Source organism: Mytilus trossulus, chromosome 8 (genome assembly GCF_036588685.1).
Source record: "Mytilus trossulus isolate FHL-02 chromosome 8, PNRI_Mtr1.1.1.hap1, whole genome shotgun sequence".
Taxonomy (NCBI): Eukaryota; Metazoa; Mollusca; class Bivalvia; order Mytilida; family Mytilidae; genus Mytilus; species Mytilus trossulus.
The window spans coordinates 35,622,463-35,647,634 of record NC_086380.1 but is presented as its reverse complement, the minus strand read 5'-3'; the positions used below and the strand labels follow the sequence as shown (position 1 = coordinate 35,647,634).

Below are 25,172 nucleotides of genomic sequence, written 5' to 3'. Positions count from 1 at the left end.
CAAATTCTTCGTTTTACTCAGTTCTGTTTTACCAAATAATTGCAAATCTGGTCAACTGCTTTGTTTTTTCAATTTCCACTGAAAAAAAACATCTTCAAAGATACAAAAACCATCTTCAAAGATACAAACTTCGAGTTGTGTATGTCTGTCTCGCATAACGCCAACAAAAGTACGAAGTATGAGAGCATCGAGGATAAACAATTTTAATTAGTTCACATGGTAAACGGATACAGTGATACATATAATAAAACGACATTACTTTGTATTTGTTTGTAGCTTTCATATTGACAACATCCTCTGACAGAGCTACTGCTGGATTAGATTTTAACCTCACTTGCATGTTTCCATATGCCACAGCAATCGGTATACAACGTCGAAATGCAAGATACATGATACATGAATGCAGTATGTACGTTGATAATGGTGCGTGTAGAGTATTTTTTTCAAATCCAAACTTTACCTGCACCTGTAACCCTAACATTAGAACTATGGTTTTGACTATACCTGGAACATATGTTATGGACATCTTACATGGAAGTATCTGGCAATGTTACAGTTTATTAGAAAACATTATCTCAAATAGTGTGTTACTAGATGTCAATGGTAAGTACATTAAGGTAAAGAAACATTTTTATAGTTAAATATATTTATGTTAATTATATCGATTTGGTTGCGTATAATGGTTACAAGAGCGCAATTATTCGTAATATATTTTCCATAGGGTACCACTGTCTGGTGTTCCGTATTCTTTTTCTCGAAGACTACACAAACTAGGGAAACATGTTTAGCAGTTCCTGTTACTAGAAATGTCAGTGTTGCATTACAACCAAAAATATTTTTAGGGTCATGCGGCTCAAAGTGACTTAAAATGCAGTTGAAAAAGATCGTCTATTTTTTTCGCTTAATGAAAAAGGCATATTTTTAATGGCTCCGACTTGTAGAAATGGGTAATATTTTCTATACTTTGTAAAATGTGAATATGATTTTCGGCAATTTTTAAACCTAATTGGATAACCTTTCGAATAAATGTAATTCCAATCCTGTATCATCCAATCAGAAGCCGTATAGGATTCTACTCTGAGTACCATCTGGGGTAAAAAAAACTTGCCGGTAAAATGTAAACAAATAATTGTGCTCTTATAACCGTATGATTCTATCTCGATTGAAATTAAGTTTTTGATCCTTTAGTTGATACTCATAAAAACATATAGAGTTTCTAACTGGCTTTTTCAAAATCAACTCAATTCCTAGAATTATTTGGTCACAACGTAAAAAACGTTAACACGATTGGAAAATTAAAAGGATACTTATCACTTTTCTGGGTACCTCAATATCAATGAATACATAGAATCAAACGTAAAGGTGAAAAAGATGAAACCATATATCTTTCGTTAAACATATGATACTTGATTTTAGATGTTTAGTTTATGAATATTTTAAATTAGAAAATACGTATTGTATAAGAATGTACATATTCAAAACGTGTTAATGAACGACTATATATATATATTTATCGACAATGCACGATTGAGTTATTTTATCACCAGGATGAGACATACAGTGAGTACATTGATCAAGATTTTAAAATTAACTACAAGTAAGTGTTTGTGCTAAAAACGAGACGCGAACGATACCAATAGGATATAAATATGAATCGAATTTTATTATACAAAAAACAATGACGATATTATGACACACGTTCAATACCAACTTCTATGACCAAAACAAAAAAAATCTCTCAGTGAAATAGCCGTAAGGGTCGACCAAGATAGGGGGAGAGGAATTGAGCAGGATTTTGTTTTATTGATTTAATATTCATCTGTCACCTGTTTGATGCTATGGCTTATTTAGTTAGCTCATAAATGGTAACTTTACAAAACCGACATGTACCAGCAATATGTAGGACATTTTTTTCATTTTACCCTGTCTTGGACATGAATAATTTCTCTAGTTATTCCTAGACTCGAAATTTCATTAACAAAATTCCTCTCTCCAATGGACATCCCTTTCCTAAACAATATTTTTAACCTCACAAAAAAGTGGAGTCGTCTAGTACGGAAACGAGAGCTAGCATTGATAACACTACGTTAACAAAATAATATGCAGCAGCAGTTATATAATTTGTACAGGAAAACTCCAATCATTGCCAATACTGTTAAGCATACAGTAATCCATCATCAGAATTGAAATAACCCAACAGTTCATTCTTTTTTTTTATTTGAAAAACACTGTGCATTAATATTAACAGGACCAATTGTAATGCACCAGATGCAAATGCATTTTTAGTAATGCTCACGAGCCAAAATAATTGAAAATCTATATAGATACATTGTCTTATAAGATGTGGTATGAGTACCAATGAGACAACTGTCCGTCCATGTCTAAATTTGTAAAAGTAAACCAACAAAGGTCAAAGTACGGTCTTCAACACGGAGCATTGGCTCACACCAAACAGCAAGCTATAAAGGGCTCCAAAACTGTCGTGTGTAACCTTTGATACTTTTCTGAAGAGCAGAAGACATTACAATAAAGAATCAAAATCTTTTAAGTTTTTTTTAATCCATTCTGATGCAAAACCGATCATATCTTTCTGAATTCATATTAAGACAAAAATGTCACTTCAACTAAAATCTGTGAAATGGCATTGTCTACTTTTGCATATCAAAGCTTTAGACATGATTGTTGGTTGCTTAACGTCCAGTGGCAAATATTTCATGCATACTCAGGACGAGAACATGTTCACAATAAATACAATAGGTAGGTGGATACAGTAGAGGCCATCTGTGATGATGGTCGGGATAATTTAGACTGCCACTGGAAAATGAGGGTATATTGGATAGGGACAACCCACTTCGGCAAGCGTTTTACTGCCGGTCGGGAGAATACCAAGTGACTATATTAATATACCCCAGTCACCCTTGGAGTTTCAAAGCTTTAGAAACATCATGACAACATGTTATCCAGTGCAACTGTATACAAAGGATATGTTTAGCAATTGTTAACACTTTAAATTTGTTGCAAAAAGCAAAACAGTGTTGATTTTGATTTATTTCAACAACAAAAAATCCATGAAAACATGTACGTAGAAATTAATGCAGATGTTATAAGCCATATGTTTCCATGGTTATCAATTTTCAATACTAGATTTAAGGTTAATAGAAATGATAGTCAGCATATTGTAATTTTGTTTCTTCACTTGTGTTTTTTTCCTTATAAATTTGCAGATATTATCTTTTTATTTTTTTTGGGCTTAAAATTGAAATTTTTACACCCCTATTTCCATGGCAACAGACCCTGTTTTTTGTTATTAAGATGTACTTCTCCTGAAGATAATAATTAAAAGGTAATTTAAGATGTACTTCTCCTGTAGATAATAATTAAAAGGTAATTTAAGATGAAATAAGGTATTGGTCCGTTTTCAATTGCATTTCTTTGATGGAGAAACAGGAAATTTTTTTTTACTTTTTTGTTTCCATGGTTACCGCTCTTTGAAACAAGATCCCCAAGAATTTTATTCCATATATCTAAACTATAATATGTTGGCTCAAAGAAAAGTATTATGCCATATTCCAACATGGATGCGTACGTTTGCTACACATCCTCAAAATCTGTATAAATTGGGTATTTTATTTACCTGTTGAACTCTTCCATGTATCCAAGGATCAAATCATGGTAACATAAAATATTTTATATTTTTAAATTCTATCATTATATCAAATTGTAATGATATTCATATAAATATTAGGTCTATTTCATAGTTAAAAAAGAGCAATTTTGATAGTAAATTAGAATATCCTGTTACCATGGCAACCATGGTCCTTAGCAACAATATCAATATTATTTTTTTCATTTATACATTAAAGTGTATTAACTGACAAAGTTTAACGCTTTTCGGAGACTATGCGTGCCACACCCTATATCTGGTATGGTTGATATTTACAGAGAATCCATGTTAATGTGTGTAAAGACATACATTTCCAGAGAATCGGGTCATCAATAAAACTGACTTTTTTACTTTCGGAAATTACTCCACAGATGGGATTTCAGGTTTTAAAAAAAATAAAAAAATAATATACATGCGTACTTCAAACATATAAACATATATAAGTGGATATGACCTAGCTTCAAAATAGCTATCTTACATATCATACATATAGTTCACGACTTGAACAAATGAATTGAAGAAAAAAGTAAGTGAAACGAATACCGCATATTGGCCTATATAACCATACTGACAATTACAAAGTTTTACATAAACGTCCATTATAAGTCTGTTAACGTTATCCATAGTTCAGAATTCAATATCGGTCGAAACCACCACGTGATTAGATGCAGGCCTCAACCCTGCGTTTTATCCCACCAGTAAGTCGTCGGATATCCTGTTGTGGTATTTGCAGCCATCCCGGTGCAACGCTGTTTCCAAATGACGTAAATGTTGTACAGGTGGTTCGGTTGCCTGTACTCGATGGCATAACGTGTCCCAAATATGCTCTATCGGATTTAAATCCGGGCTCATGACAGGCCATAGAAGAGCAGTTACTGCTTCACCTTGGAGAAATGCGGTAACCGCCCTTGCACGATGCAGCCTAGCGTTGTCATCCATAAACAGAGGTCTTGCAGCTAATGGGTGGTTATCAAAATGAGTTACAACTACTGACCGAAGAACGTCTCTGATGTATTAATCACCATTAAGGTTTCATCGTATAGTGACCAAGTCAAATTTGCAGTCATGAGAGACTCATTCCCATACCATCACAGAGCTTCCACCGTAAGGGACAGTTGCTTTGATGTTCCTTATGGTATATGTTTTATTTTATGTCTCAAACTCTCGATCGTCCATCTGTTACATGCAGAAGAAACAGGCTCCCGTCTGACCAATGGATCTTGTGCCAGTTTCTCATGTTCCAACCACGACGAGCTAAGCAACATGCAAAACGCAGTTGTTGATGTCGGTCAGTTAAAAGGTTGATGTCAACCGGTTTCTCAAGGTTCTGGTTGATTGCATTTGTATGGGTACATATTTTAAAGGAACATTGATCCTGTTAAAATCTATATTCATATTCATATTAACATTTTGGTAAAAAAAATATAATGCAATATATCAGGGATGCTTATTTTTTTTCTTTTTGTATATAAACTTGGATTAAATTTTGTATTAACGCCAGACGCGGGTTTTGTCTACGAAAGACTCACCAATAACGCTCGAATACCAAAAAGTTAAAAAGGCCAAATAAAGTCCGAAGTTGAAGAGCATTGATGACCAAGTTTCCAAAAAGTTTTGCCACATATAGCTAAGGCAATCTATTCCTGAAGTAGAATGGCCTTAGTATTTCAAAAATTAAGAAGTTTTGTAGACAGTTAATTTTAATTATGGCCACATCAATGATAATTCATGTCAGCAAAGATCAATGATAGTTCATGTCAGCAAAGCTCAATGATAGTTCATGTCAGCACAGAAGTGCTGGCCACTGGGATAGTGAGGCCATCGTTGGAAAATTTAGATTTGTAAATAAAATTATGAATTCATGCAGAGTGGTACTGAGACTTGTCCATTTATTACTAGACGGTTCAAAGAAAATCTGTTGAAATGAATAGGTAATTCTGCCTTGCACACTTCACCTTAGTGCGTTTACGCAGATCCCTTATAACAATGACAACAGTAGAAATTTTGTCCAGTTTTAGTCAACATTTCATGTGTATTTTAATATTGCACTAGTGCAATAAATCTTCAAAATTCATGACGTCATCAACGTTTAAATCTTAGTTTAAACCAATTTTTACTTTCAAATATTATATTGCTATACAATAAAAGGGTTATTGCATGAATATTAGGGGATATTGTCCCTCGTAGAACATATATTGCACTCGCAAGCTCGTGCAATATAAAATTCTACTCGGGACAACATTCCCCAATATTCATGCAATAGCCCTATATTATCATATTTATATCAAAATTATTTTAAGCTATTTAGAAAGAAAACACAATAAGAGCTTTAAGAGTCACACACAATTATTAAATTTTAAAACCCACACTAAGAATAACAATTTGCACACTAGTACTGTAACAAAAAATAAAATCCCAATGATATTTTTTCCTGCAATTCGATTCGTTTATTGATATATTCGAGTTTTGATTTTGTCAGATTCTATGGATTTATTATAGTTTAGCTAACCCCAACCTCAGGGCCAACTCAAAGTTTAGCAAAATGTATGCTTTTGGCACCAGATTACTAAAAGAACGCTCAATCACACACAAGCCTTTAACCCGCCAGTGTTCACATTTCTGATTTTATATTATTGTCTTTAATAAACATCACCAGCATGGAATATCCAATTTGCATGTAATTTGCATATTTATGCAAACATTAAACGAAAATAGTCGTATTCGAAAAAATACCTGTAAGTGTTATAATAGAAAGTAGCTGGCAGCCAATTTTCTAGTTCTGTCTAAAATTTGGTTGCTGTTTTAAACTCTTGTCAGCTAATTGCTTTTGAAAGACCTTTGAATACAATGCCAAAACCAATATTATTCTTAATCTTATTTCAAGTTTTTGCTATCATACAAGAGGTGCTGGAATTTTGTTTCAGTTTTGTGTCCAAAATTGGTATTTTTTGTCTCTTGTTGGACTAAGTACCATGGGTTGTAAGATAATATTAATTTAATTTAATTAGATTTTTGAGACGCTAAACCTTATAATGCGGGTGCATTTTTTTCAGCTCAATGGCTATCTTTACTTTTAAAGGTCGCCTGATAGAAAAATATGTCTTTCGAAATTACATCAAATTAAAGCTATTAAATGGTTCGTAAGTTCGGAAGTTAGTAAGTTCTCTTTAAAAACGTAAATCGAAGGGAATGACAATTTGTAGATAGTACAATTTTTTCTTATAAAAGATAGAGGAAGATGTGATAAAAGTGCTAATAAGACAATTCTCCATCTAAGTAACAATTTCTATAAGTAACCATTATAGGTCAAAGTACGGTCTTCAACAAGGAGCATTGGCTCTACCGAACAGCAAACTATAAAGAACCCCAATGATGACTTGTATAAAACCATTTAAACGGACTACCAACGGTCTAATCTATAAAAAACATGACACGAAAAACACTGATGCACAACATATACATTATAACTTATGGTAGGTGCAAACAAAAAAAGCAGGTTTGAACGCATTTTTGGGGAATTTTGGATCCTCAATGCTCTTCAACTTTGTACTTGTTTGGCTTTATACATTTTTTGATATGAGCGTCACTGATGAGTCTTATGTAGACGAAGCGCGCGTCTGGCGTACTAAATTATAATCCTGGTACCTTTGATAACTAATTTCAATAGATATCAACCCTCACCCTTATCCGAAACAATAGTGCAAGATCACAACAGACACACTACAACATAATAAGGGATGAAAACATAAGAAAACTATAGTATACCGCTGTGAGAAACTAAACAATTTAAAAGAACCAAAAACAACAATTACCTTGAAAAAAAAAACACTTAATAAAAAATATACACTGGTAAATGAAAATAATTGTGTACTAAGGTATTCTTTTAAAATGGAGGAAGGATTTTTTTTTTACAAAATAACTAATTTTGTTTTTCAAAGTACGACGCAGTTAAATGTATAGTCATACCAAACACTTATCAAAGGTGGTATATAGACGAGATATAACCATGAATATGTAAACACTAAATAATAATAAAAAAAACATTGCAAATAGTAAGAACAGGTCAAATTATCAAGAAAAACGCATTCAAATTTGAAATTGTTTTGGATTGAGTTTTGGTAGATAATGAGATTTTAAAACAACATAGAATTTTGCTTGCATTTATACTTTTTAAAACATACTGTTTGGAAAGCTTAAAAAAAGAAAAAAAAACCCAACATGATATTAACTGAAAAGATAAAGGTAACAAATACATAAAGCCGTCGGCAAAGATTCATTGGTGTCTGTATGGTACTAAAAATACTGCTCAGCTTAGTATTTGTAGTGCCTGGTGTGAAACACAATATCATTTTTTTTTTATCATATATTGGTAATATACCTGACCAGAGTTTCCCCTGGGTCAATTATTTTTTTCGCCACCTCTTTCGCCAAAACAATATATTTTTCGCCACATTATTATTTTTTTCGCCTAGTTACTCAAATATATTTTTCTTTCAAAAATTCACTTTTTTTTTCCAGTCACCCCCTCCCTAAATAACAAGTGGTTTAACAACATAACAAAACATCTTATCACTTGAAATTGATCCCTCGTGCAAGGTGTAGTCATTACATTGAAGGGTTACTCTTATGCCAAACTTTTGCATTGATTTCTTCATAACGACAGTTTTCTTTTCTACTTCTAGACCAATCCATCGTAAATAAGTAAAACTATATGCTTGAATCACATGTGTCACTGAAACGAATTTAAAGTGCCCACTCAAATCAATGATCTATATGAAAGTTTAATGATAAAATTTTAAATCAGAGACCTTCATTGCTTTTGAACATTTTTCGTCATAACAACAGTTTTCTTTTCTGGACTATCATTGAAAGAAGGAGAGGAAGCGTAAAACTTTGTTTCTAACACGTGCGTCGCAACGTGGTTAATAGATGCTTTTTGTGACATGTGACAGAAGCCATTTAACCTTTTCATTCAATCAACACCTTTATTAATTAGTCCTTTGATGTCGATAGCTGACCATAGCTATAAATGCAATCAGCTGATTATTGATTTTCTGTCAAAATCTTAACGAGTTCAAGGTGAATTCCGAGTATTGTCTGATCGGTAAAGTCAGAGAAACCCGAAAAAAGTAAATAATTAAGATGACTGAAAATAAATCTTTATATATATTTCTTTCGCCAAAATCTTTCGCCAATGACGAATTTTAATCGCCACAATTATTTATTTTTTGCAAATTGCGAAAATGGCGACCGCCAGCGGAAACCCTGTACCTGACAATGTAAAGGCAATGTATTCCACGGATGGAATGTAGAGGGACTAAGTTAAAAGTCAATAATGAAAAGTATTGATATTTTGTGAAGGTACGTCATACCGGAATTTTGAAGTTTGTACTGATATGATTTAAATATGTCTTATGACGTGCACATTTATTTTAACCAAAACTGGAAAGAAAGATACAAATTAATGATTGGTTGCAGGTTGTTTTTAACCGAAAGACACTTACTTCATAAATATTAAGTTCGGGTAAAAACAATGATTTTAGCCGACATTGCTGCAAATTTGTACATTCTGCACAGCAAAACAATCACCAAATTTGATAAGAGTTTTAGGTTGATGGGGCGTCTTAAATAAATTCCATCGATTGTTTTTTTTAATAATTTGTCAAAATGAAGTTTTTATCGTGTCTTGAAATAATAATGTTAAAATAAAAATATAATAAAATGCACCCGACTTTTTTGCAGGCTACATGTTGTGCAAAATTGTAAGATTTTGTACAGATTATGCAAGGGAATTTCAATTCTGTGTGATAAATGAAAATACAACATGATAGAATTTTAAAATGAGATATGACTAGAATGCCCTTATGACATGCTTTCAAATAAAAAAGGGAAAAGGTGAGACCAATAAACCTGTTTCCTTGCTTCACATTGAAATAGGTAAATTCACAACACTTTAATTATAAATAACTTTATCTGAGTTATCTCTCCTACAATCTGAGTTATTTCCCCTTATTTTGTGAATTTGAAAAAAAAAAGCAAAGACTAGTAACAAAAACATTGTGTGTGTGTTATTTTTTCAGTTTTTGTTCGTTTATAAATATGCAGATATGATAAAACACATATTTTTTTTATATCAGCTTCAATAGTCTTAAACATGAATTACATGCTACTCTAAACATTTGCTCATTTCATTAAAGATCTAACCCATTTGTTATTTGCAACTTCAAAATAAAAATTGGAGGAAGACACCCAAGCGACAGACCACCAACCGAACAAGGGCTGTATAGCCAGTCAAGGTCGTTAAAAACTTCCAACAACATCAGCGACCGATCGTGCAAAGGTTGTACAGCCAGTCAAGGTCGTTTAAAACTTCTATCACCATCAGCGTCCAACCGTCATGAGCTATATAGTCAGTCAAAAAATGTCTATCGACGTAGCAACCTTTATTGATTGATCAGAGCTTATACATTTGCTATCGGCGAGCTGCCTGATTGACATTTCTGCCACATCTCCCTGCTTTAATAAATTCATATGAGTTGTTATAAAACAGTTTAAAGTAGTGTTATTCCAATGTATTTTTTCATTTTTCTCAGTTCCGGTTTCAAAGGTTACTTTAACGGCAACTCAAAGTGATGAAAACCCGATAAAAGTAGTATCCGGTTCACAGCAGCGATTCATATGTACAACGGATGCCAGTAGGCCGGCGGCAAGGATACAGTGGTATCTGTCTGGTACCAACATAACTGATGAAGCTTCGCCTCAGCCAAGTACATGTAGTGCTGGATGTGAAACAGTAATATCTTCAAGTGTTCTATCATATATTGGTAATATAACTGACATCGGAAAGATAATTTACTGCACAGCTGCAAATGTAGAGGGACAAAGTGTAAATTCAACTATGAGAAGTCTTGATATTTTATGTAGGTATACGTATAATTGAATTTTAAAGTTCGTACCGACATTAATTTGAGTATGACTTTATAAATATAGTACACATGTATTTAAAGAAAAAAAATACTAATGAATAATTAATTGCTGCTTGTTTAACGCCTTACTTGCTTCATAAATATTCTGTTCGAGAAAACATCTTATATAACTATAAAAATAATTGCAGGACAACTGAGATAAAGCACAGGAGATTTTGATTGTCATCTGAAAAATGGACGAAAAATACAAATTAAAGTACATTTAAATTCATATATCGAAAATAAACTGACAATGCCACGAATATAAAACAAACATACACTCGTTCAAAATAAAACATAGAAAACTAAAGACTAAGTTATACAAATCCCACCAACAAATTGGTGTTGATCTAAGATGCTCCGGAAGGGTATGGAATCCTGCTCCAAATGTGGCACCTGTCGTTTTTGCTCATGTTAGTACACTTAAAGTTCTGTTGATAAGAGATAAAAAGTGTGATTGTAACGGACCACCGTATTCAATGATCAAATGTCACGTTCACATTTCCAAGCTGACGTTGCTGCCAATTTGTATCTTCAACACGGCAAAATCGCCAAATTTAGACTGTCAGAAACTTACATGAAATATGTCGTATAAATTTATACTTGATATACACATGAACGACTCATTTACGTTCATTTACATATTTCAACTCAAAAGGTATATAGTAGTATGCCCAAACTTTACCAGAATATGTTTATTTTTCAACTATGCAGTTGTATTTGAAAACATGAACATGTATTGATATAACCCCATTTAACGTTAACACTATTGTATATCCATACTCAGTGAAACTTCATTTGATATGTTTTTAAACTTCCAGATCATGATTACTAATGTACCTTATTTCAAGTAAATATTCAAAATTATCCTTTTAAACATCTCTTTATGTTATGCACAGGTTTGTTTGACAATTAGATATGTTGTTGTCCGCCGTTTTTATAGTTTAAAATAATAAATCCACCAATATTATATTTTCTTTAACTTTATCTTTAACTTTATAAATAATATCTTTTGACAACTAATTTGACATTTTGTGGCAATATTCATTACATCAATTCCATTCAAATTATATTTCAACATACTGTGAAGGTTACAATACACCATTAGAATGTATGGGCGCAGCAATTTTATGAGCATAACATGGTATTCAGAATTAAAAGTATTGCTAATCCTGATTGGTTGATACGTGCACCCGTTATTTGTTAATATACTAGAGACTTCGTGCTTTCTGCATTATATCATAGGCAAAATAAATTATTTTCTTAGCCCTAACGGAAATGAATTGTCTTTTCAACGCAAGGATATGACATGTATGTTTAAGTGCAAAATTAATAGGCATGGGAGATAAGTACAAAATACGTTAAGACAAGCAACGCAAACCTATACTTTTTAGACCAACAAATACTGTTTGAATGTTTTTTTCTGTAATTCTATCAAGGTTTCGTTCAACAAAATCAATTGTCTAAGGTCTGTATCTCAAAAAGTCTATCATTTTCGCCTACGGGGAAATTAATTGTTTATTTCAATCTAAATAACATTTTCAACTGGTATAGACACTCGTCTAAAAACTCTTCGTTAGCTAAAAATTAGCAACAACAAATCGTTCAATACTATCTGATTTTCTCATTGTGAACATTATTTTTTTGTTAAGTATACGTCTAGCGACTTCTGCATATGGAATATATCTATAACAATTGGTACGTTAAGCAATACAAACTTAGAAATGAGTATGTTATATGTTAAAACTTAAGCAAAAATACTGAATTCAAAGCGGAAAGTCCCAAATCAAATGGCAAAATCAAAAACTCAAACACATCAAACGAATAGTTAACAACACATCAAACGAATAGTTAACAACTGTCATATTCCTGACGTTGTACAGGCAATTTCAAATGTAGAGGATGGTTGGGCATTATGAATTCCTAGCTGTCAAATGTTTACATGAATAAAATTGATGATTTAGTGTTATTTTGTTTTCAGACGAACCTCTTATTGCACAAATGCCTAATATTAACATATTAGAAGGAAACTTTTTAGCAGTAAACTGTAATGTTGTCAGTAATCCAGACCCAACCTATGTATGGTGGACTCGACAGAAGGAGCCCGGATTCAGACTAAACAATGCAAATCTAACGATTATTAACATTCACAGAAATAACAGCGATAGTTATACGTGCCATGTAATGAACATTTTAACACCAGCAGGAATGTCACCACAGGAAAGAACTTCACAGAAAATGTTTGATGTCAATGTACAATGTGAGTAATAATAAAAAAACAAGGATATAAAATAATATTGAGAATGGAAACGGGTCAAAGAGACAACAACCCGACTAAACAGGAAATAACAGCCGAAGTTGATCAATGGGACTTTAACACAACGGAAAAATCACGCACCCGGAGGAAGGCGTCAGCTTACCCCGTAATAAAAATGTGTACTATATCAGAAAACATGGACGTCACACTAAACTCTAAAACATATAAACAAACTCGAATTTAAAAAAAAACAACATACAAAACTAACAAAGGCTAGAGTCTCCTAACTTATGATAGACACACAAAAGTGGCGGGATAAACACATAGCCAGTGTAGAATAAAAAAATAAAAAGCAACACGCACAATAAAACTTAGTTTTAAAGCATCCGAGTCTGATGTCAGAATAGGTAACAAAAGAAAATAAGCAAAATTATAATGATAAATAATTAAACAATTACCAGCAATAACTGACATGACAGGTCCAGACCATATGCATATCAGACAGTTATACCCTGAAAAACAAATATATTACAAGTATTGACCAAATCATCGTTTAATGTTCTTAAAGGCTACATAAATGATTTAGACGATTGACCTCAAATAGGTTTAAGATTTTAATATTTCAATGATTCAAAACAGCGTCAAGTAAAGTAATTATTGCATTGAATATGGTAATCGTTTACTCGATTTACATATTTAACACACGTCTGGCTCTTACATCATTGTCTCTCTTGATTTTGATAAGAAAATACTGATTATCATACCATAATCTTTATTTTGAATCGATAGCATTAGGAAAAATAAATACTGTTGTGTATTCAAAATCTTTGGACTCTTCATCAACATTCCAACTGAATCCATTTTCAGAAAACAACATCTGTATCGAACATTTACTTAAACTACCTCTTTACAAGCAAAACCAGATACATTAAGAGTCCCAACTATGTACTGGGTTCTGACGCTGCACATAACACCTTACAGATATAGATTTATTTCGTCTTGAAGCCATAATTTGACTACTTAATTGTCTATTTTTCTTACGAGTACACTTGGTACAATAAAAAACCTGACAATAAATTGTTCAAATAAGGCCTATGAAAATAGAGGAATAAATTACTTTTGGAGTGTTAAAAACTCGTTAGAAGTACTTGATAAATTGCATGCTGATATTGGTGATTTCGAACTCTTGTCAATTGGACATGGTATGATACTATATCTGCTCTTGATTTTTTACTAGATAACATTTTTGTTCGCTTTGGATATTCCGTATATCGTCAAGTTATCGGAATTCCAATGGGTACTTACTGTGCACCACTTATTTCGGACTTATTTGTGTATTGCTTTGAGTTACATTTTATGACTTAAATCAGCAAAGACCCATCGAAAAAACATTTGATACAAACATTTAATTATCCTTTAGATATTTGTATGATATATTGGCTCTCAATAATGACGAATTCAGTATGTATATTGAAGAAATTTATCCTGTTGAAGTTACTTTAAATAGAGCTAATACTAACAATAATTAAAACAGGGAAAAAAATGCACGACAAATTTAAGAGCAGCTATAAATTTTTTTTTTAGTTTTTTGTATAGTATATCGGTATATGAATACAGTAGTTTTTTGTATTATGTATAATGTAGTTGATCAAATGTGTATCTAATTTTAAAATAAATAAACGATGTCTATTACATGTTATCAGAAAGATCTATTTGGTAATATAACGGTACAAAGTTAAAAAATGTAACCGTAGATTTATCTTTAAACGGAAAAAAATAGTTTAAGTTAGATTTTATATCTCAAAAGAAAGTTTTATCAAACAAGTTATGTGTTTAACAACAGCATGCATTGGTTTATCATAATAACAGACTGAAAATGAACAAACAACACCTACAATTAATTGACACGCTTAATAATAGTATATTCCCCAAACCCACTAATAAACTAAAAAAGTGATAAATATATTCCATGTCCCAGTACTGGATTTGAAGGTGAATACAAATGTGTCCTAAAATACCTTAGCTGTGTTTGGCAAAACTTTTAGGAATTTTGGTCCTCAATGCTCTTTAACTTCCTACTTTATTCGGCCTTTTTTTTGTTGGATTCGAGCGTCACTAAAGAGACTTTTGTAGACAAAACGCGCGTATGGCGTAATTCTGATATCTGTAATGAGTTTATTCATTACTTTCTTGCAATGAAATATGTTAAATATTTTCTGCAAGAAATACGCAAATGAACTTAATACATTCCAAAATGCTTTACTGGATTTATTTTCACCAGGAATGCTTTATCTCAAGCAAAACAAGTATTATGAATAGGTACGTAGAAAAGTTATGATCTTTATCACCAAAAGTAATATAAAAAACTCAGCTACGGTCAATTTTGCGTGTAGAAGTTGGAACCTTAATTTCTTAGTATTTTCGAAATCCATCAATGATGAAGGTTAGAAAAAATATAAAAAAATCATGTCAGTATCATATTACTGTTTCGAAATAATGTTGCATAACGAGAAACAGATTGTTAGAAGTGGTATTGACTCAATGCAAGGACATGATTCTTTTTCTTTTGTTGAAAAACCTGAGGTCCTTAATGCTCTCTTTAACCTCGTGCTTTTTTTGTCACATTTTTTTTTTATTCGAGCATCACTGATTAATGTCTGGTGTTGTGTACACTATTTAAATCCTGGTTTCTATGATTAGCCTGTTTAAATGTCCCAACCTAAGCCTTACACCATGTTATACATCAACTATACTCTACTCCCAAATTTCAAATTAACATGTTCATTGAAACGTAAAATGTGTGTGAAAATATTTCTTTGGCATATATTTGTAAAACTGCATACCATTATCATGATTATGCACATTTGTATTAAATTGCAAGCTTAAGAAACAAGAAGAATGACTTATAAACATCAACACCTTTTTTCATTTAAAAGTCACTGATAAATCTCTGTAGACGAAACGCGCGTCTGGCGTAAAAAATACAAACCTGGTTTCTTCCACGACATGCACGAGTTTTTGGAAAAAAGGCATTTTTCCTGGTTTGCTATTGTTTTTTTCTCACATAATGTTTAACTACATTTGATCGAAAGAGAACTTTTTCTTTCTCTTTTTGATCAATGAACAGTGATCTCAATTATTTAGAGCTATTTATAGAACAGATAAATCTTAACCTAATATTATTATGATAAATATAATAGTAACAATTGAAAATCTGGAATAGCAAATCATTCTCTACATTTCAAGACTAAGGATTTTCTTATCCAGGAATAGATTACCTTAGCCGTATTTGGCACAACAATGCTCTCCAACTTCGTACTTGTTTTATAAATGTTTTGATATGAGCGGTCTTATATATTCGAAACTTGCGTCTGGCGTACTTAATTATGATCCTGGTACCTTATAGGTCGTCGTTTTACTTTTCCACTTTTAATAAAGATATCGTTTGTCCTTCAATTTTTTATAAAAACTATTATTTCACGAGAAACTTCAACTAATCAGAAATATTTATAGACTACGTTTGTGACAGTAAATGTGTCAAAAACAAAAAGAGATGAAAAAAGAAAAAAAAAAAAACCCCACACAGTATTAAAGATTTAAAATTTGAAATAGTGTTTCAAATTATGAATACTATGTTTTTGAATAAACGTTAGGATTTGTTAGATTCTCTTTGTCAATTCATATTTTTATCAGACTTCAAAAATGAACTCTTCCATGTTCCTGAAAGTCTAGTTTAATCTAGTTGACTTACATCTAGAAATTGACAATGAGGGTCGGTTGAAAACCAATCTTTACAACACAAGAGATGAGTTCAGCTTTCCAATTGTGAACTTTCCATTTCTAATTAGCAACATTCCAGCAGCACCTGCATTCGGGGTATATATCTCCCAATTGATACGATATTCCCGTGCTTGCATTTCTTATCATGATTTTCCTGATAAAGGGTTACTGCTCACAAGGAAGCTAATAAACCAAGAGTTCCACAATCATCCCTTCGTAAATTTTACGGACGCCATCACGAGTTGGTTGACCGTTATGGAATAACCGTTTCACAAATGATATCGGATATGTTCCTTACGTCGTAACTTCAATCCCCTTTCCTTTCATGACTGTGACCTACCGAATTAGTCTATTTACCGGATTTGTTATCACATAAGCAACACGACGGGTGCCACATATGGAACAGGATCTGCTTACCCTTCCGGAGCATCTGCGATCACCCCTAGTTTTTGGTATGATTAGTGTTGTTTATTCGTTAGTTTTCTATGTTTATGATGTCGTGTCATGTGTACTATTGTTTGTCTGTTTGTCTTTTTCATTTTTAGCCATGGCGTTGTCAGTTTGTTTTAGATTTATGAGTTTGACTGTCCCTTTGGTATCTTTTGTTCCTCTTTTAAACAATTTTAAACCTGACTCAACAGTAAAACCAGTTCTTACAACTGGATGTAAAAATATGCTTCCATGTCCAGCTGTCATGAAGATTTGAATCTGATTTTGAGAGTAGGTCTCCCATGCTGCTCTCCTTTTCAGTTGCAATTGACATTTCAGCTCTAATTTAGGTTGACCTTATCTTTTGAACTAATTAATGAAGGCGTAGCGTATTACTTTACCGAATTACGCAATAATTATTTGTCACTCACCTGATGAAGGTATCTAAAACTTTTTTTTTAAATTTTAAACGGAGGTTTTGGCTATAATTTGCCTTATTCATATATATTATGCTTTACATATAGTGATATAAACATCATCGCATTTTTATCACTATTATATAACATTTAAAAACGTGTTAAAATGTTGTTAAACCTAAGTTAATTGTTTCAGACGAGCCTGAAATTTCACAAATCCCTGACTTCAACATAACAGAAGGTAGAACCCTTACAATTAACTCTACTACCGAAGCTAATCCAGACCCAATAATGGTATGGTGGACTCGCCAAAATGTTCTGGGTTTGAGATATGATGGTACTGTGTTGTCAATCAGCAGCATGCAGAGACAACAGAGCGATATCTACACATTTCATGCAATGAATATTTTAACGCCATCCGGGCTACCATTTCAGAACAGAACTTCAAGGAAATCATTTCAGATTAATGTTCAATGTAAGTTTTTAATGAAAACGAAATGTTTATAAAAAGATAGCTATTGAGTAACATTGTGTACTACTCATCTTATAGAATCAACTTGAAAGTTTTCGCCGGTATGATGTAATGCTACACTGAATTTCAAGGGTAATATATCTTCTGTCGATTGAATCTTATTTAAATAAAACAAATCCTTTGAAAAAAATTGAAAACATGTAAGCTGATGCCTGATATATGTGTAATGAAACATTGTTTCATAGGATTTATCTTTCATATCGTCATTTCCTTGATAATGCTTCTCCTTCATATCCATAAAGTATATCAATTATTTTAAAAAAAATCTAAATCTGCAGATGCGGCTTATATTCACATAATTATATAAGATATCTTTGTACAAATGATTAAATGTGTATATGTTATACAACCTTGACTAATTGATGACAGAATAATGCACAAACGGAAGGTCTTTGGACTAGGATTTGAACTACTGTGCTGGTAAAGGGCATATTTTGTCAAAAGATATTTAGTGGAATTATCTATCAAATTTAAAGTATCTCCACGAAACGACAAATGTTCAACTTGCAACAAGTGGACGTTATAAAATAAAATGCTTATGTATTTGTATTTAAGTAATAACTTAAAAAAAAGTGAACATATTACAACTTTACATAAGAAAACATAGAGTCAACAAAATACTTCTCAGTAATTGAAAGAGATGAAGCAACACAATCGACACTCTGCGAAGCAATCTTACCCTTGAAACAATGTACACATGTGCTTTGAAAAAGTTAACAGTTCCCTCTTCACGAATTGATGACCAGTTATATAAGCCTATTTTTCAAACGAAGTCAGTATAACGAGCCCCGACAACATAACTGGTATCTCGACAATATGTTTACACCTTAAAATCTGTTAAAATTGCTTGTATGTTACCTATTGCTGTGTCATTTTGGTCTCATTGGCAAGCACACCACATCTTGTTTTTATAAGCACATTTGAAAACTCTGGCGTAATCAACAGATTAAAACAAAACACATCATTCAACAAAACAAATTAGGAATCATGTCAAATAATGACTGTATCTTTTTCAGACCCGCCTACAGTAAACATGTATCCTGGCTACAATCCATATATTTTGTACGAAGGACAACAGAAAATAAAGCTAACATGTGTAATACTTGATGCAAATCCTACAATTGATATAATATATAATTGGACTAATGCTGGTGCTCCGATCAGCGGTAAAGTTATTAATATAAAACATGTCATGAGAAATATTAGCGGACAGTATTCATGCTCTGCAATAAATATGATTGGGATCTCAAATACTATTTGGAAACGATTAGATGTACAATGTAAGTATACAGCTAAATGCATTTACTTAAACAGGTCCATAACAAAAACGTTTGCTCATATAAATATTTATCTTACCTTCAAATTATATGATTGATTAAGTGCCAGTCTGCCTAAGAATCAGGCAGTGGTGAAAACATGACCAAAAGAACCCACCCAATTGGACATTGATTTCAGTACTTAATATGTGGTTATGCACACAAATAACATCCATTTCCGTTTTCTGTTCTGGTAATAGAAGATATAATTTGGTTGAAATGCACTAGAAATTAACAAATAAGGGGAAATAACTCTGTAATTTGCTATCATTCTAACCAATTTTCTAATCGAGTTATTTGATATTACCAGACACACACAAACGAAAGACTTATAACTTTAAACTCAGAATGATGGTTAGTATTAAATAGCATGGTTAGCTCAATGGTTTTTTTTTTATCATGTTTTGAATTTTACCTAAATTGCCTAATTCTTACAAAGACCGGCACTTAATTGACTACATGTGGTGGCTATATATATTTTTTTATAAAGTGTCCTAAATACATGGTTAGTTACTTTATAGGGTTAGCAACAATATGGTGTAAGTAAGAAGTTACATCCATTTAAAAAAATCAAATGGTATCTAAAAGGTTTAAGGTGGTATTGGTGTCTTTCGCAATCTTTGATTGTAAAAAACAGTGAACCTAGGGTCTGGATTAGCTATATATATCAAGTTAGCAAAATTTGATGCAGAAACGTAGATGTTTAATGTGAATTTTCTTTTTAAAGAACAAATGTATAGCAATATAACTTATAAATATTAATATTGTCACAAGTGTAGATTATTTTTGGTAGTTTTTAAATGTTTTTAAATTGGCATTTTAAGGGGAGGTAACTCTAAAATATTGCAATATCTTTAGCAATCTACATGAAATTTTCCTATATTATATTAATCCGGAAAACGCACGGTGACCCTATCTTTATTTTTGATATTCTCAAAGCATTGTGCGAAAGCTATCTTTTCCTAATTTATTTTACTATCTATCGTTTAGTTAATTTTCTTATCTCGCAATGGTGTTTTCCCTGTATAATCCAAACAAAATGTGTCATTTTGTTACAACCCGTAGCTTGAGAAAATGCACGATGACCTATAATTTTTATTGTATTTTAGAACAACATATACCAATAGATACTACGTTTTGGCACAGTATGAACAAATTATATCATTTTTATTTTAGACTCCCATATCACCTTAAAAAGTCGAAGAAACTGATAATAAACGACAAAAATACATTAATAAAACAAATTTAAAGCCTCACACATTGCTATTGTTAGCATGTTTTTGGAAAATAGTTCTAAAACATGTAAAAAAGAATTGAATTTTTTAGGCTAAGTGAAAAAATGGAAAGAAACAAAAACAATTATTCGGTATTTGTAAAAACAGTATACATAATACAACGAATCATTGTTTTTGTTTAATTTGCTCACACATTAATTAACATTATCGAAATTTGGAACTCAAGATGGCTATATACAGTTTATCAAATTTTCAAATTTTCAAATATTCGAAACAACATTATAATCTTGGTATATTTAATCAGTCAATTGAAAAAAAAGTGTTTATCCTTGTGTGCTCTGATTCATCAGTTTGATTCTCACAAAGATGTTATACTACATTTGATGATCGAAAGAGAACTTTTTCAAACTGAATATCAATTTGATAAATATAACGGATATAATTCAAAAAGCAATAATATGCGTTTTGGAAAAAAAAATATCTTCAGTATACTCAACAGTTCTTGAGAAGTGAATAATGGTTAGTCGTTTTTTCTTGTCTTTTATTCACTGTATAACGTTATTTCTTCATCTTATAGTTTTGATTTTCAATATACAATGTTTTTTTAAACTTTACTATTCAAAAAAACATGTCTTCCCCACCAAAATTCATTGATGAGATATATGTAATGTTAATGTAACAGTCTGAAGTGTGTTCATGAATAATAAAACCCTGATATTAAATTTTTCCAGACCAGCCAGAAATCTCAGACATCCAAGATTATAACGTAACAGAAGGAAATACGCTTATCATATTTCCGATAATTTCTGCTAATCCACAACCGTCATTGTTTTGGTGGAGTCGTCCAAATGAACCCGAAGTCGTATATAATAGTTCATATCTGAAAATCAGCAATATTCTGAGAAAATCCAGTGGTTATCACACCTTCCATGTACGGAACACATTGACACCATCGGGAATGCCGTTACAGGAAAGAACTTCAAAGAAAATGTTTCATGTAAATGTGCAGTGTAAGTGTAACAATGTCCAAAGAGTTTTTTTTTCCTAGTATGTATAAAAAAAACCCGAAATACAATATATAGGTATAAAAATTTGAATTATTGTCAATGAGATAATTATCCACCAGAGACCACAGGACACAGATATTAACAACTAAAGATCACCATAGGGTTTTCAACAATTAGTAGTCAGCTATAAAAATTCTCCGAAATGTAGAACAATACAAGCTGAATAAACCAACGATTATTGATCTGCTAACATATTAAATACATATTGTTGTATTGATATTGAATTCGTTGTTATCATACACGTATTATATTTCGAAGAAATTAAGTAATTTGACAATAATTATTGTAGACCAGCCAGCTATCTCAGAGATCCAAGATTATAACATTACAGAAGGACATGATCTCCAAATATATCCTGTTATTGATGCTAATCCAGAACCTACATTGTTATGGTGGACTAGTCAAAATTCCTTTACATATTACGGCAATAGTCTTACATTCACAAATGTACAGAGAAACTCAAGTGGAAACTACACATGCCATGTAATGAACACTTTATCACCATCTGGAAAGTCACAACAGAACAGAACTTCACAGAATATGTTTAATGTAAATGTCCAGTGTAAGTGTTTTTAAAAGTGTCAAAAGAGGAAATGACCCTTTGCGTTTGGTCAATCGATACCGTTATTCTATACGGTACAATTTTTGTTTTTGCTTATTTCGATAATCCATGTCTCTCTTGATGCCAACAGTACGTAGCTTATTTAATATAAGGAGATCTATAAATCAAAGAGTATCGACAAAGCCTAACAACAAATCGGAACATTGCTTGAGGGAAAAATATTTTGCTTAATTGGATTTAATTGCCGAAACTTGTAATAGAAAAATTTAATAACATAGTTGATATGTTCATGCTATTATCACGTATAACTGGAAACAGTGCAAATGATCATCTCAAAAACTATCAGAACGAACATAAAGATAATCAAAGGCTTGCAATACAGCATTCTTATTAAAACAAATAGTAAAATCACAAAAATACTGAACTTAGATTGTTTTACATTGTCTTATCGGGGCCTTTTATAGCTGACTATATGCGGTATGGGCTTTGCTAATTGTTGAAGGCCGTACAGTGACCTATAATTGTTAATGTTTGTGCCATTTTGGTCTTTTGTAGATAGTTGTCTCATTGGCAATCATACCACATCTTCTTTTTTTTTATATTAGAGGAAAATCAATTCGGAAAGTCCATAATCACATGGCAAAATCAAATAACAAAACGCATCAAAAACGAATGGACAGGAACTGTCATATTGCTGACTTGGTACAGGCATTTTTAAATGTAGAAAATGGTGGATTAAACCTGGTTCTATAGCGCTAACCCTCTCACTTTAATGACAGTCTCATCAAATTCCGTTATATTTACATTGATGTGTTAAATAAAAAGACACACTAAATAAAATAGTCAAAATATGGGTACATCAGTCATCATCGTATAAACATTTTTTAAAAGGAACAATTTAACAGAACACAAAATCACCTACTATCTAGAACACATGCATTGATTTGAGTGTCTGACGTCAGAAAATTTTACACGTCACATAAATTTGTCGTTCAATGTTCATACAAACAATTTGATTTATTTTACATAGACAATGTCAGCATACAGGGTTAAAAAATCAAAAGGGTGTAAGAATAAATTTCAGAAATAGACCGAGATTTAAACTAGTCCAAAAGTTATATAAAGAATTTATAAGAATCCACAAATTGTTAATTCCACTACGTGATTGAATGATTTTGACGTTTTTGGTTCAACGTATATTGTAATTCATAATAGAAATATATCATTATGACATATAATAGAACAATATAATACTGACGGGATCTTTTATAATACATAGTCACGTTATAAGAACAAAAGAAATACACAAAGTCGCATATACAAAACAAACCACAAAAACAATGAAAGCCAATACAAACACATTGACGAAATGCATAAGTAATAAGCCACGTCAAACGGATATCACATAAAACCATTCAACAGTAAAAGTAATATCAATAATAGAACAAAGACAAATGAAAGAACTATAAAACACGTTGTTAAGATGATAACAACATCAGTACGCAGAATCTATACATCAAGACAATCGTGTATTATTTGAGAAGTTGATACGGAATATTTATCAACAAGGTCTTGGTACCTTCCGATGAACCTTTTAGAAAAGGTCGAGACGTTCTTTGACATATCCCTGGTTCATCAACTTTCTACTCAGACACTGATGACGTTTTACAAAGTCTGAGTAGGAGCTGCAAGCTCTTGAATATCGAATAAGTTTGGAAATATATTGAAACTATCGGTGTCATTTTGTTTCATGTTTGTTGTGGGTATGCTACTTTAAGTATAAATCTACATATCTGAAATTTAGCTAAACAATTTTAGATCTGCAAATTTGTAAAGCAAATATTTGTTCTTACTTCAGCGGGATTTGAATCCTTCTATCTGAGACATCGTTGCAAGACCGTCTATAATGTGTCCAGTATCCAAGATCAATATTATAAATGTAAAGTTCTTTTTAAATGTTTGAAGTCGAAAGGATTGTATGGAAATAATCAAAGATTTTAATTTATCGTAATATTTATTTCATTAATTCCAAAGTTTATAATTTTAGACCCGCCAATAATTGCAGATATCAATGATATTAACATCATGGAAGGAAGTAGTCTAGCAATATATCCCGTAATTGATGCTAATCCACAATCCACGTCTGTATGGTGGAGTCGCCAAAGTGAACCCTATTTTAGATTTTATGACACAAATTTTACTATCAGCAACATACAAAAACAATCCAGTGGTAGCTACATATTCAATGCAATGAACATATTAACACCATCAGGAATGCAGCAACAGAAAAGAACTTCACAGAAAATGTGTTATGTCAATGTGCAATGTTAGTAGAACTTTAAAACAATTTAATAAACTAATACGTTTAAACTCGCTGCAATTGTTTACACCTGTCCTACGTTATGAGGTTCAGTAGTTGTCGTTTGTTGATGTGGTTCATAATGAATTCTCGTTAACAATTCTGTTTTTGTGTGACATTTGTACGTAATTTCACGTATAACATGTATAAGCTCGATTAAGCTGAATTTCATGTGATATGTTACTGTGAATTGTACAAGAATTGATGTTGAATTGAATTTACTAAAATTTACCTGTGCAACCTTCGGATATAGAAGGTTCAAGCTTTCGATCGCGATTGAAACCTTTGATCTTAATATTACTAGCCGTTTTGTTTGAGTGCCGCATACTTAAACTAGATGTGCGTATTGTATACTGATGCGTAAATCTAGTTTTCAACTACAAGGGGTAGATATTTCTTCTCAAAGGATATCACAAACTCATAATCACTTTCCTGAGCAAATGCGGAATACAATTGATGCCGTCATATTTATATATCATTGCATTAAAAATAATGAGATCAGCAAGAACAATTTTAGCAAAATACACAGTTTCAACATTGTTCTGTATAAAATTATCATTAAAAAGTAAAATAACGAACTTCAATAACAG

At 31.9% G+C, this 25,172-nt stretch overlaps 1 protein-coding gene across 1 annotated transcript; it reads left to right on the top strand.

Annotated features, from left to right (window-relative positions):
• Positions 1–488: 488 nt before the first annotated feature.
• Positions 489–24,554, top strand: LOC134727609 (B-cell receptor CD22-like). Its single transcript, XM_063591990.1, has 8 exons — positions 489–603; positions 10,258–10,584; positions 12,611–12,889; positions 17,708–17,986; positions 19,060–19,323; positions 21,326–21,604; positions 21,951–22,223; positions 24,271–24,554. Exons 1-8 carry the CDS (start codon positions 489–491, stop codon positions 24,552–24,554), a joined length of 2,100 nt encoding a protein of 699 aa, XP_063448060.1.
• The last annotated feature ends 618 nt before the right edge of the window (positions 24,555–25,172 follow it).

Coding starts and splice junctions, on each gene's coding strand:
- LOC134727609 (XM_063591990.1), top strand. CDS start 489: ATGGTTTTGACTATACCTGGAACATATGTTATGGACATCTTACATGGA. Junction 12,890..17,707: donor GTTTGATGTCAATGTACAAT/GTGAGTAATAAT, acceptor TAATTGTTTCAG/ACGAGCCTGAAATTTCACAA. Junction 21,605..21,950: donor GTTTCATGTAAATGTGCAGT/GTAAGTGTAACA, acceptor TAATTATTGTAG/ACCAGCCAGCTATCTCAGAG.